General features: G+C 43.6%; 1 protein-coding gene across 2 annotated transcripts in view; it reads left to right on the top strand.

Moving 5' to 3' along the window:
- abr (ABR activator of RhoGEF and GTPase) overlaps positions 1 to 11,800 on the top strand; it is a 124,347-nt gene extending 112,547 nt beyond the window's left edge. For both annotated transcript variants that reach the window (XM_042224829.1, XM_042224828.1), the window contains 7 exons: positions 5,746 to 5,805; positions 6,231 to 6,340; positions 6,568 to 6,707; positions 8,403 to 8,537; positions 8,694 to 8,799; positions 8,961 to 9,114; positions 10,158 to 11,800. In XM_042224829.1, coding sequence (XP_042080763.1) covers positions 5,746 to 5,805; positions 6,231 to 6,340; positions 6,568 to 6,707; positions 8,403 to 8,537; positions 8,694 to 8,799; positions 8,961 to 9,114; positions 10,158 to 10,247 — 795 coding nt within the window. In that variant the 3' untranslated portion in view covers positions 10,248 to 11,800. The remainder of the gene's footprint in view (positions 1 to 5,745; positions 5,806 to 6,230; positions 6,341 to 6,567; positions 6,708 to 8,402; positions 8,538 to 8,693; positions 8,800 to 8,960; positions 9,115 to 10,157) is intronic.
- Positions 11,801 to 14,800: the final 3,000 nt, after the last annotated feature.

Below are 14,800 nucleotides of genomic sequence, written 5' to 3'. Positions count from 1 at the left end.
CCTTTGCTTCCATGTTTTCCATTATTCAGCACGAGCCTGAGGAAAGCTGACCACTCTTTTATACTGAGCGGAATAAAACAGTGATTACATACATTATTTCTCTGTACACAGGTACCACCGTGTTAATGTCAAGGCACTAGAGGAGGAAGTCCCTTTGTCTCACTGCTGTCCAAATTTCTCAGCTTTGGCAATAAGTCTTTTTGGTATCTTGCCACCCTGCATTCACACCGTGCCGAAATCCCTGTTCACCCATCTGCTCTGTAAGGTTCATCCTTTAATTCTTGTCACTTTTTCTTTCTTTTTCTTTTTTTTTGAGTGAGCTTGTGTTGCCATTTTTCCAAGCTTGGTTGCCTTTTGATCCTATCAGTCTTTCTACAGTCCCCCCCTTTCTTTCCCTCGGTCATGTGTTTCATTGCAACATGCTGGGGATTGCTCTCGATGATGTTTAACTATCCACTGATATTATCTAAAACCATAACGCAGCGGAGGCACGCATGGATATTTTGAATAGTTCTGTTTTCTGTAAAGGGTTCATTCTTAGTTTTTGGTTAAGCAGTGTGTGTGTGCACTCTGTTGTGCATGCTTTTAAAATTAAATCATGCAGATATGCGTTTAGAAATTTGAATCATAATTGTTGGGGCCAGGAAAAGCAGACTTTAGGGCATAGTGCGTCTTGTTTCTGTCTGTGCATCTGTGGCATGCATCATGTTATTTACTGGGTGTTTAGAGGAATGAAAAGGATAGGTGAGGGCACGGAAGTACACCAGGGAATTGTGCTCCCTACGTGAGCTGGAAGCAGCGCCTAATTAAGAAACAGTGTGATGAGATGGGAAGCTGGCTGGAAAACGCTAATTGGTGTAGAACTAGACACAATATATTTGATGTGTCGCAACAAAGGAGCAAATAGCCTTGAGGCTGGGATGTGGGGTTGTAGCTTTTGCGTTGTGTTCTGTTTTTCCCTCCTTTTTGTGGACTTTTAGCCAGCTTAGTGCAGAGAACAATGCAGACTAAGCCATCGAGGAGAATCGCATCCGACCATTATCATCTTCCCTCCCACTCGTTCATCCTACCTCTTACCCTTGCAGCATTTCAGCTCCCATATGGAAATTATACTCTCCATTTTAGTATGTTGATTAGTGCAGACGAGATATTAGCATTTCATCCTTTCTGTGTGCCTAAAATGCCATCTACTCCCCTAATGGCCTTTTTATATAGGCCACATAAATCTCCTCCTGTCTCCACCGGAGGGCATGGCCCTTTATTGGCCCCAATTCATCCCCCCCTGTGTGCAAGATCTGTGATTGGTTAATAGGCTCCAGGAGGGGAGTGGCAGGTCAGTAAAGCATTCTCAGGTTGATGCCCACAGTGACCCCCTTGCTTCTGGCTGTGCAGCAGCCAGCATGCAAATAGCCTTTAATCTCCTTACAGTGACACAAAGGCATTAATCATCTAATTACGGAGTGAGATTTTGGGGATGTGCTATTAATCACAGTAGTGTTGTGCACTTTATTTGTGCCCCTTGCATGCAGGTATCTATAAAGATATGGTCACTAAAAGTGTATTTGTCACTGCTGGTAAACATAAAGCACATGCTGTGAGCCTGAGCAGCAAAAGTAATGCGATGAAAAGTTACTAAATAATCAGGAAAACAAACTCGCATAGTTGCTCAGTTGAATCTTACTCCAGTTCTTTTTTTCACATTAGCTGGGAGGTTAGTTGCCATGGCTACAGTTGACAGACTTTGGATGGTGGGAACGGTGCATTTAAATGATAAAATGTCAAAGTAAATGAAACAAAGTAGTCTTTGACTGTGTCTCTCCTCCATGTGGAAACGAGAGATGACACTGGTCAATAACAAAGTTCCTGAAATCACGTGAATTTGAAGAGATTTCGGTCTTTTCCTGAGCACGTTCATGCTGCAGCACAATGAAGAAATCATAAAAAACTGATCATATGGGTATTTTAAGGAAAATAAAGGAGGTTTTTGTTTTTGACGCTGAATATTAAAGGAATATTTCACCCCTTTATGTTTTTCTGCGTTTCAGTATCAGTGCTCCGCTCTGCTGCAGGCAAGGATGGTGTTGCGTAAGTGTAGTACTCATCTGTGTGTCGCTGCTTACAGGCGCTGGATGAGAATCACACACTGCTGGCAGAGATAAAAGACTAGTCTGCAAATCACAACTCTCATTCAGTTGAAAATCCCTGCCGATTGGCCCAAACTAGGAAGAGAGGGCAGAAGGCAACATGGCAACCGAGTCAAAGACGTCCCATGGCCTCGTTGACATCAGCAGCTGTTGAGTAAAGAGTCATATAAACATTATGGTTCATGAATCCAAAAATAGTCCTGTTGCTTATGGAGCAGGAGCAACTTTGCTGCTGCAGGATGTGTTAGCTGGAAATTAAAAAGAAAAAAAATGAAATGAAGGTTCAGTCACTGTGCGCACGGTTCCTGTAATCCTGCTAAATCCAAGGAGCCGCGCAGTTCGCACCACGTTCTAATTAAAGGACTAATAAAAAGCTTTCTGCAGCGGAATGAATATTTAATCAGGCAGAGAAGCAGTGGTGAAAAAGTGTGATGAAACACAAAGGACAAATTAAACAGCGATTCATTAATTTAGCATATCAAAAGATCAAGTTATGCTTTTTGCTGTGTTGTCGCCAGCACGCATTACCTCTCCAAGCACAGCAACAATAAGCTAATTAAGTCTATAGAGATTTCATTAGTTTTGCTTTACACATCACTTTGTACCTGACTGTTTGGTTCAGGCTTCTGCCGCTGTTTTCCTTCTCTTTGGTCTGCATTATTCAGCTCTTGCTTTTACATAAATTTATAATCACACAAAACAAACAAGTGTCCAAACACTGCTCTTTAGTTGTACTAAATCTGAGCAGCATGTGATACTAAATGTTCATATTGGTGACAAATTTGCACATCTGAGCAAGATTTTCCTTTTGCACTTAACTGAAACGTAGTTTTGCAAACAACTGTCCTTTCACAGACCCGCATCGGTCACGCTTGTCAGATGAAAATGCTTTCATGTATAGTGTTCCTGTGGACAGGAAAGAGGGATCCCTGTGCACAGAGAACATCGTGCATGATGTACACCGATGCATCAAGATTCTTTGTAGCGCTGCATGTGTTGAGCAGCTCCATAGGGGATGCAGACCCTTGATTGCCCCTGTGTTGTTGCTGTCAGTCTCAGATCCACAGCAGGGTGGAGGGCGGGATTATATTTCCAGAGGGGAGGGGGGAGGGCTCTCAGTTAGTTCCCGTAGTGTAGTCATTATCACGTTCGCCTAACACGCAAAAGGTCCCCGGTTCAAAGCTGGGTGGGAACAAGATTTTTTTTTTTTTTTCTTGAAATGTAAAACTGAAATCCAGAGTACAAGTCTGAGTAATACCGTGTGACTGATAACCACATTCTGCCCTGTCGGTGTAAAAGAAACCATTTAGTAGCACAAAAGAATGACTTATCAGCTTTGATCTTGTAGATCAGTCTGAGTAGAGCACAGCCTGTACTCTGTTCAAACTGCATGTACATGTCTGCCTGCTTCTTTATTTGGAGACTCTTAGTCATGATATCAAAGCCTGTATTCTGCATGACTGACCTAGAGTCCAGCAACATGCAGGAAAAAGGATACTCAAATCAACCGTGACTTTTCTGTAGGTTTCTGCAAATGGACCGAATCACACGGCGGCCGCATGCTTCCCGTTATGTTCATTTCAATACGCTCAAACATGCAGGAGAGCAGATAAATGAAGGTTAGTGTGTTTAAGCACACAGAGTGCAGAGTTAGTGGGACGTGCACATATACGGCCGGATGGAAGTAAACCGGCTGTACCTCATACTCGGTGCGCACACTTGCTCCCATATAAAAGCTGGGTTCTTTTATATGGGAGCAAACGTCTTTTTTCTTCTTTACGTCTCTCATATCAAGTCTCAGCTCTGTTACCTCCTGCCATCTTCCTGAAGGTTCCCTGACTGCGAGCTGTCACTCGGAATAAAACCTTAAATCCTCCCTCTGCTGTTAGACCAGCTGACTGAACTCATCCTCCGCTAAGTCACAAACCGCGTCTTGCAGTGCAATCCCTCCTGCTGACATTTTGTGCTTTATTCTGAATGAAATACTATAACGTAAATGAAAGCTTGCTTCATGCAGGCCTCCTCTCAAACTCATTTCTCAGGGAAGCAGGCGAGTGGGGGAGCAAGTTCCTCTCAGCTATTTTTTAATAAACGGCCCAGTTGTGGATACAGGCTTGGACAGGGTCACTGAGTATACAAATGGCTGTAATGGACCCTCTTTGTTTTTACAACCCTATTTGAGTACATTCATTTTTAATCAGGATTTTTAGAAATGAGCAGAGTAATAAGGAGGAAATGGGTAGGATATTTATTTTTATTTTTATCAATTAGTTTACTTCAGGGGGGCTTAAAGAGGCGTCATCAGTGAGCCTTGGATCTTTGCCCGGTTCCCTTCTCGGCAGTTGCTGTGTAAAGCCCCGATTGCAGTGATTACCTGTCCCTCGTCTGAAGCCCAAACACTGCTGGGAAAACAGGCTTTAGCGATAATAGGAATGCGTGAAACCGGTGCCAAATGGCCTTTTTACGAGGTAATGAAATACACTCACTAAAAACTTTTAATGCCGACAATAAGAGGAGCGCGCTACCCCTGCGCTCACCCAGCAAGAGTAATTTTCCTCTACGTTAAGCACATCGCTGTGCAGGGTTGCGATGACATAACTGAGTAGTGCAGATGCTGAAACTATAAAAAAGGCATTAGCTGTTGTGGCCTCGCACAGCGGGCGCAGACTCCAGGAGACTTAAAACAACAACAAGCTGTCTGTGCTGCCTCACTGAGAGACGTGAGAGCCACGCTTTGAGAATATGTGCGGTGAACCAGGAGAAGTGTCTCAGTCAATCTGGAGCCCTCGTTCGACGCCTGAGAGACTGCTGAAGGCGTACAAGGGCAGCAGAAGCGAAAAAGTTGTGGGACGATAAACTTACTGCCTTCAGTTTATTGTCCAGCATCTACGTTAGAGCCCGGGGTTACAAGCATTACTTTGCCTGGGCTTCGGGTAGTGCAGTCATGTCTCCAGTTTCCTTATTTTATCCTCCACTAAAACCGAACGTTGAGCTCCATGTGGTTATAATTTTGGAGATATTTTTCAGTTGTTTTAATTATGTTTTAATTCTCTGTACCTACAAAAACCCAAAGGTGTCAGATCATACTTGAATGTCTTACTGGGATTCTTCTTTAGTGAAATGTAAAGAGGTTAAATCAGCATTTCTCTGTCAAACACACGAGGACGGTTACTTTTACTTCACCACTTTCTGTTTTAGAATGGAAATTTCTCAGGTTTTATTTAGAGACAGATTAAAGCATAAAAGCAGACTCTATTTCCGTACTACAAGAACAAACATTCCTGAGGATTTATGTGGGAAAAGAATTTCCCTGGTGGCAAAGTCCAGTTTGGTCACAACACCCACCGTGGGTACGCTGGAATTAAGTAAGCAGGTTTCGAGGAAATGTACAGATACTGTTGCCAGGCTTTTTTTTTCTTCTTCCTTTCTGTGTGTTGTATTGAGAAATGTCGAGTTGTCCAAGGGAGCGACGGCTCACTGATGATGTGATTAAGCAATTTTTCTGTTCCTGGGAAAATCCCAGTATGAATTTAGTCATGTCCTTATTTAGGCTTCTCAAAAATGTTAACAACCATGTTTCTGTCTGTGTTGTGTCTTTCAGCTGGATCCTCAGACTGTGCAGTCCAAGAACTGGCACATGGATGTCATAGAGATGAATGGGGTAAGTATCTGAGAGGGACTTTTAGCTTGGACTCGTCCAGGAAATAAAGCCTTCAAGGTCGGAGATTTGTACAGACAGAACTTTGAATAGAATAACTAAATATATACAAAGGAAATCTTGATTTATTTTTTTTTCCATAAACTTTTTTCCACAAATTTTTCTTTTATTTTAGGTTTTTTCTCCATATATTAAAATGATTAGCTTAAAGATCATCATCATCATCATCATTTATTTATATAGCACTTTAAAAACACACCTGGTAGACCAAAGTGCTGTACAATACAAATATAAACTTAGTAATAAGATGGCAGAAACCAGACACAGAAATAAAATTAATAAAAAAAACAGATGTCAGTCGTCGCACACAAAGTGACTCGTTACAATCCCACAGTTTTGCCTTCTTAATGTTGTTTGTTCCTCCTCAGATTAAAGTGGAATTCTCCATGAAGTTTACAAGTCGAGACCTCAGCTTAAAGAGAACGCCGTCCAAAAAACAGAGTGGCGTGTTTGGAGTCAAAATCAACGTTGTTACAAAGTAAGCTTGTTCCTGTTGTTGAGACTGAAAAGGGCTCAGAGCTCATGTGTCTAAATGATAGAATGAGACATTGAAAGTTTCATGAATAGGCATTCATCGATGTATATGTGAGATGATGAGAAAAGTTCCCGTCTCATGAAAAGAAACAACTGTTTTCATGGCGCCTGTGATGAAGATGTGCAAGCCCAGTTCAGTCATCAGAAAATAACTGCTGTGCTTGTCCACAGGCGCGAGCGCTCCAAGGTGCCTTACATAGTCCGTCAGTGCATTGAGGAGGTGGAGAAGAGGGGGATCGATGAAGTGGGAATCTACAGGATCTCAGGGGTGGCCACTGATATCCAGGCCCTCAAATCAGCATTCGATACCAGTAAGACTCCATTCACTGTCTCTGTGAGACACGCTCTTCCTCCCATCGTCTTTACTGCACGACAATATTGTTTATTGTTCTTTCTCTTTGCAATGCAGTAGAGGTGATTCTGTGATGCAGAATATGTGCAATGACATTTAGATTTATACACTACTGTGCAAAAGTCATGAGCCACAGTTCATTTCTTTTGCTCTAGGAAAATTCCAAATAGCAATAATTTATTGAGAGGCAAAGATACAGCTAAATACAGAGTTTGTATGATTCTGAAACTTAAAAGTTAATATTTGTTATGACCACCTTTATTCATCATGTGAGCCTGAACTTTCTTACTTTAAGCTGCCTTTTTGTAATTTCTCTAAGAAGTCCCAGGAACAGTAGGAAGAGGCTTCTTGAAGGACACTCAAAGCTCTTCTTTGGATGTTCTCTGACAGGATGATCCCACATTGCTTCAGTAATGTCGAGATCCACAATCTAGGGAGGCCAGTCTATGACTGATAGTATTGCATCGTCCTAAAGATGTTGCTGCTGACTTTCAGTTCAGTTCTTGTGTAATCTGGCATACCTCAGCAACAGTCATCCTTCTACTTAGACCATTTCTGATGAAGCTTCAGTGAACAGTAGATGGATTAACTAAAGAAATGGGGGCAAATTGTGTTTTGCCAAATGCAGCTAGCAACAAAGTACCTAAAGATCCAAAGATAAAATAAACTCTTTGCTAAGTTGTCTGTTATGTGTAGACACAACAATGGTTCATCCCCTGAGTTAGATGCCTTTTTTATGCTTGAGTGATTCACAGATTGGCGTGAAGTGGCTTAACCAAGAAAAAAACATTCCTCTGAAGCTGGTCAGATACAGACACAAGAACAATAGTTCAGTATCAGTGAAGTCTTATACTGATTTTCAGCAGAACACATGAGTCATCTGTCTGTGTTCTTGCACTTTGCTTTTAAAAATCTGTGAGACGCTCAGTGCACTCTGCACATTGTCAGAAACACTGGTCTCACTGCAGCGAACAGCTGAAACTGACAGGAAACCGCAGACAGACTGTATGAGGACACTCTGCAGGGCTCACTCTGTTTTCCAGCACAGCGATTAATTCGCTCACTCTGTTCAGCAGGAATCACGTATGAACAACCAGGTTACAGATGTTACTGGCAAACATTATAAAATGATCCACACAGCAAAAAAATGAATCACCATTTGTCTTTTATTGTATGTGTCCTGAACTTGGGTCATGTGAGAGTCAGTAAGGCGATAGGTTTAACACAAAACCGGCTGCCCCCGCATTACAATCCCACCATACCCCATTTTTTCTCAGTAATTTCCTAAAAACGCAGCACCTTATGCTGCTTTTAGATGTAAAAAAATTCTGCAGCCGGGTTTTTAGTAACTGAGGTCTTTGCTTTAGCACTCTAGATGAGGGATTAGTGAAAACTGACAGTCAGGCGATCCAGGACAGATGAGGAGCAGCAGCTGTATCGTGTTCAAGGTCTCCTGTTGCATAAGAGTCTTTGTGGTCACAGCTGCTTTTACTTCGCTGAGATGTGACTGAGCAGGGCCTAGCATCCACTCTGATGTGACAAACAAAAGTCAAACACCAATGCATGCGGGGTCGCCTCAGTCCTGGAGACGGAGGAAGCAGAGATCAAGTGTAAAACTTGAATAATGTGATAAGTGTTTGTGTCTGATTTACAGATACCAAAGATATCCTGGTGATGCTGAGCGACATGGACATCAACGCCATTGCAGGAACGCTGAAGCTGTACTTCAGGGAGCTGCCGGAGCCTCTCCTCACTGACCGCCTCTATCCCGCCTTCATGGAGGGCATAGGTGCGACCTTTGAGCTCTTACATTCATTCCAGGAAGTGTGTGTGTTTAGACTTTTGCCAAAGTGAGTTACAGTTGACCAACTGGAGAAGATGAGGACTGTTAGAAAGCCGTCTTGCCATAATTGAATCTGACATCTTCTTCCTCCCTCTCTCACAGCTCTCTCAGACCCAGCAGCCAAGGAGAACTGCATGATGCACCTCCTGCGCTCGCTGCCTGACCCCAACATCATGACCTTCCTCACGCTGCTGGAGCACCTCAAACGGTACACAGACACGCAAATACACACACTTTTTGTTATTCTTTAATCGTGCTTATTCGCTTTTTTCTTTACAAAAATGTTTAACCTGTTCCAGTCACTTTTAAACATAAGACTAAGCTCATCACAGAGAACCTAACGGTGCTTGTTGGTTGTTGCTTCTGCAGGGTGGCTGAGAAGGAGCCCATCAACAAGATGTCCCTTCATAACCTGGCCACCGTGTTCGGCCCCACTCTGCTCAGGCCCTCAGAGTCAGAGAGTGCGAAGGGACAGCACATCACCTCCGCTTCTGACATCTGGTCACATGACGTCATGGCACAGGTGCATGGATGTTTTTGAAAGTTGAATACAAAGCTGCACTTTGTTAATTGAGATTAAAAAAAAAATCGATTGGCCTAGCAGGTACAAGTAGTCGATGTTAAATTGGTGCGTATGTGCGCATCACAGCTGCTGCTTGTGATCTGCAGATGAATTTCACTCCCACATCACCCAGTGACCAATGTCACTGACCCCCACCCACCCCAGCTGTATTTAGACTGCAGGCTATCCATTCATCTCTGCAAAGAGATGTGTTTCCTGTTCACAAATAGCTCCGCTTGGCAGAATAAACAACATCCAGAGTAAATCATCATAAATGGGGGGCAGAGTGCACATGCACGGTCCCATCTGTCCATTACAGTGAAGCCCAGTGTTTGCACTGAGGCTTATTTAAAGTCTAAATGTTTACTGCATTAAGAATACAACACGTCAGACAGATGAGGCCAGTGCTTCATCCTGCATGTAATCTAAGTATAATCTGGGTGATTTAGTGATGGATTCCTTTGTATTTTTTATTTTGTTTTTTAATTAGAGACCCTCCACCTAGCAAAGTGGCAACATTCTCGCTAGGAGGTGATTTTCCTGATGAGCTGCGACAGCATTAACCAGACATGTGCCCTTATGATAAAACTGGTTATTAAAGCGGAGATTAAGGAGAATTTGTGGAGCAGAGAGAGGAAGAACATTAGATTGATTGATTCATCTATGTTTATGAAGCTGATTTTCTTTTTAATAATGGTCAAAGGTGACCTTCCGTCCATGGCTTACTGCCACAACCTTCCCCTACTCATTTTTAGGTCAGCAGCAATTTGTCTGCCCTGTAAATTGTAAAAATGTAAAAATAAATGTAAAAATTCAGATATTTTAAAGCAAAGCACATCACAGCAGCCTGCTCATGAGCCATATCTGCTTCCATATTAAAAAAAAAATATGTTGGTTGTAATGTTTCTGTCACAAAATCCAGAATGATCATTTTCACACTCATCCAAGCGCAAATTGTTCCAGCAGAAGCTGTACTCATACAGCCTTGTTTTCTCCTCTCTTAGGTCCAGGTGCTGCTCTACTACCTGCAGCATCCTCCCATCTCCTATGCTGAGCTGAAGCGAAACACACTCTACTTCTCCACCGATGTTTAATCCCCGGCCACCTCCCACAGGGCTTCACCTGGAGACGAAAGAGTGAGAGAGAGAGACTCCATACAAACATTGGTCCCCAGCAGTCAGTAATCCTGCCTCAGCTCTCCCTCGCCCACAGCAGGCAGCTCGTCTCAACTGTACAGCCCCCCAATCCTCCAGCCCTCCCCTTCCACATCTCCCTTCCGTTTAAACCCCACATCCACCCGACCCTACCACACCCAGTCCTGTGAGGAGATGGAGCCGGGCACGTGAAGGAGATTTCCGGGGCGTCTTAATAGTCATGTGTCGTGTCCTGTAAACGTGAGGAGAGCCCAGCCGCTTCCCACTGGCAAGAAGACAGGGAGTTATGGGACCACTGTGGGGAAAATGGGAGGGGACAAGGGTCTGGAGGCCACAGCCTGGCGCAGTGGCACAGGATCATGCCTCGGCGTGTGGGGTGTTGTCATCCCTTTGCCAAGTTCTGGTTTGATGATTTGAAAAACCAGTCGACTCAAACTCTACTTTCTGTTTTTGTTTTCTTGGTCAGAGGCATTCCACAAATAAAGGCATTTACATGTTTTGGAATAATGTTTAGCACCTGATTTTTGTTTCCTTCCCTGGGCTTTCTGTGTGTGTGTGTGGGGGTGTGTGTGTGTGTGTGTGGGTGGTAGGAGGAGGCCAATGTGTCTGAATGACAGTGTGGATGTACATGACGTGTGTGTGTACTTGTGTGTTTAAGGGAACACAAGAATTATAGAAAACGGCCGTCCCAGTAAATGGCTGGAATTTTTCTTTTCCCTCTCTCTGTACTGACAAGCAAGAGAGGAGTGCCCTCCTCACTGAGTCTCGGCCAAATTAGCCCTATTTATTTTAAATATATATAATACGTGTGCCTGTACAGTTCTGTGCAACTAGAGAAATGCTCTAAGGAGTGTGTTTTTTGAAGTTTATTCAGGTAGTGATGTTATTTTTTAGTCTACTTTTCTTATTCACCATGTCCATGGTTGGTAAGCTGTACTGAAAATACACCCAGAATTCATTTCAGATCACTTTGTAGAGGAGCGAGGGCACCCTGTGACATGACGGGTGTTTGGACAGAACACAACGAATGGAACATTTAGCTTTTTTGGTTTGTTTGTTTTTTTGTTGTTGCATTGCAAGCCTGTTCCAAGTGTCTTACTGCACCGGTATAATCTGTAGGATGATTTTGTGTAGTTGCCCTCATTGCATGTTCAGCTTGTCAATCAAACTAGGCCAGATAACAAAAAGGTAGGCTGTCTCTGCAAAGCAAAGAAAAAAAAAGTAAATAAATACATAACTGCATAAAAGAAAACCCTCTGTGCTCTGTATAAAGCCAACCTTTCTGCTATCAAGCCTGCAGCATATCTTAAAATACTGCAAGCACTGCTAGATGAGTACTATTTGATATTTTTAATATAAGGTTAAAAGAAAAGAAAATGTTGTATTTTACTTCCTTTGAGAAGAATTTCAATATACTGTAATATTGAGGCTAAATGTTAATGTGAACTTTCTCCCCATTTTTTTTTTTTAGTAAAATAAAACTTATCAAAACACTCTCACCTTGTGTCCGTCTCTGCTTACAGGTCTGCTTTAGCACCAGCTTCCTGCAACTGCAGTAACTCAAAATTATCTTTTGGATATGGCATCATAATGTTTTCATGTCAAACTGTCACATGGTAACATGATGGTAATATCAGGCACGGGACAAAAACACTGACGCTTGCCTTTCCCAGACTCTGTGTGAGCTGTGACTTCATTCTGCATCACTGTACCGTAACACTGACCTGAATCAGCCACATCGGTGCTCTCAGCTCTCAGGAATAGTTCTCTATCAGTACATGTTGCTCCCCCTGGTGGTCCAGTGAAAATCTGTGCTGAAATGAGCTGAGAGAAAGAGGGAGGGCACTCCAGGATGTTCTTTTGATAGCTATAGTAATGTCCAAAGGTCATGAGCAACCCCTTAAAAAACAAAGATAAATACAGGAAATAAGGGGGGGGAACAGAGTTTGTACTGTTCTAATGAGCTTCAAAGTCAACATTTATCAGAATCAGAATACTTTATTAATCCAGAAAGAAATTAGGGAAATTAATGTGACCAGCTTTATCCTTAAACACAGCCTGAGCTCTCGCAGGCAGCTTTCTTATCATTTCTTTAGGCAGTCGTCAGGAATAGTTCTCCAGGTTTCCTGAAGAACATTCAAAACTCTTCTTTGGATATTTTTGCCTTTTGTTCTGTTCTCTGATAATCCCACACTGCTTCAATAATGTTGTGGTCTGGCCTGCCAGGAGGCAGTCCATAACTGATAGTATCCATTGTGTCTTTTCCTATCCAGCTATGCTTTTAGGCAGTGTGTTTGGGATCATTGCATTGATAAATGATGAAAACATGGCCAATCAGATCTTTTCCACAATGCACTACATGCTGACTCTGACTGTGCTTTTCTCCTCTTAGCATGTCTTCTCTAGCTGCTCCTGTCCAATCTGCTAACATGAAGGTTGGGTGTGGTGGGTGAGGTACGACATATAGCTCAGTCAGACACCAGGGGGCGATACAGACATTTTGGCTACACTTCTTGTCGGGTTGATCATGTTTTTTCACATTACTTAAATGATCTATTATTATCTATTACTAAAACTTTCAAACATAAATATTCAATGTAGTCTAGAAGATGGTATAAAGTGATACAACTAGGATCTGAAACTGGAATACATGTGCCTTGAAATTTTATTGAAGCACTGTTTTCATTCAGCTGGGTTATACATAATATATTTAATGTAGGCTATACTGCATTATTAATATAGATATAAAAAATCCTCCTGTCTCTGTCAAATATGCTGTCCAAAATATCCCTGTTGCAGGCTACACTGTCCCATTTAACAACCACTCACTTCTGAGTTTGATGGTCTTTGCGGCTTAGAAAGGTTTGGCTTGATGTAACAACCCTTATTATTGGGATAATAACACGCGGACCCCCACCCCGCCCTCGCAGGCCGCAGCACAGCTAGACCTTGTGCAGAGGCTCAGTGAGGGAGGGTGGGGGTATTGTCGCGAAACGGGACGAAGGGCAAGGGCCCTATAGTAGCAGGAGCAGCAGCAGCAGTGCTCGATGCGCCTAAGTTTCTTCCGCTAAAGAAGCCGCGGTTTCCCCGAGAGGTTTGCGATGCTGACACAGATGTTGATGCTGTTGAAGCTGCTACGCCTGAATCCCTCCTCGGCTCTCACGGCCTGGTGCGGGACATGTCCTTGTCGGTGGTGTGCACTCCTGTCTGTCTTTTTGGCTGGCTATTTGTCCGCAACCCCGACACACTTAGTAACTCGTATATCGCTACCTTTACCGATGTCGCGGTGGGGCATTTTGCTACCCGGCATTATTCGCATTAGGGTATTTCGCTACCCCTGTCTCATCGCCTCGGGGGTATTTGCCAACCCCTTAGTAATCGCGATGGGGTATTTCACTACCCCAACCCACATTCGTAAGTTACGATGGCAAACATCGAGGGACCCCCAAGCGCCGGGGCAAACAACTCTCAACTTCACATCATCATCTTCTTCTTCCTGCTTCTCCTCGGTTCTCCTGCGCCGAGCTTGCGAACGCTTAGCTTTACAGAGGGCAGTGTTTGCGTAAACCAGACTAAGTGAGGACCTTGGACTCTCTGTTCCTCCTCGTCCTCCTTCCTCCTTCTCCTTGGTTCTCCTGCACCTCGCTGGTGGACGCTTAGCTTTACAGAGGGCAGTGTTTGCGTAAACCGGCCTCCGTGAGGACCTCGGACTCTCCCTGCCTCCTAGTCCTCCTACCTCTTTCTGCTCCGTTCTCCTGCTCCTCGCACGCAAGCTCTTAGCCGGATGGGCCCCGGGTTACGCGTAAACCGGGCTCCGGGAGGACCACGGGTGCTCTGTGCTCCGTGGGTTCTCTGTGATCCCTTAGCGATGGGGTTTTTCGCCACCCAAATCCACATCCATAAGTTACGATGGCAAACACTGGGGTCTGGAGGGACCCCCAAGCGCCGGGGCAAACAACTCTCAACTTCACATCATCACCATCATCATCATCATCATCATCATCATCAAAGATCTTTTATAGTCTGGAGGTTTAGACGCCTATAATCGATGCACAACCGGACTTGGCTGTTTTTTTTCTGGACTACCACTATGAGTGATGCAAATGGAGACTCTGACTCTCTGATAACTCCTGCATGAAGGAGTTTCTGAATGTGCTTCCGGACAGCCTCAATGTCCTGTGGGTGGATTGGCCGGGCACGTAGTTTGAAAGGCGTGTCATCCGAAAGTTTTATATGATGTCGCACCTGGTCCATCCGGCCAAAATCCAGGTCATGCTGTGCAAACACCTCAGGCATGCTGTTGAGCTGCTGAGTGATGTGCTGTTTCCATTCCAGTGCAACTGGGGAGTCACCAAAATTGAAAGTTATGGTGGGCTCTTGGGAGGACGGAGTCGCTGGAGTTATTATATATACACATATATACACATACATATATACACTCAACAAAAATATAAACGCAACACCTTTGTTACTGCTCCCATTCCCCATGGGAT

Source organism: Haplochromis burtoni, unplaced genomic scaffold (assembly GCF_018398535.1).
Source record: "Haplochromis burtoni strain Fernald_Lab_line unplaced genomic scaffold, NCSU_Asbu1 Contig_152, whole genome shotgun sequence".
Lineage (NCBI taxonomy): Eukaryota > Metazoa > Chordata > Actinopteri > Cichliformes > Cichlidae > Haplochromis > Haplochromis burtoni.
This window is presented reverse-complemented; position numbering and strand designations above follow the sequence as displayed.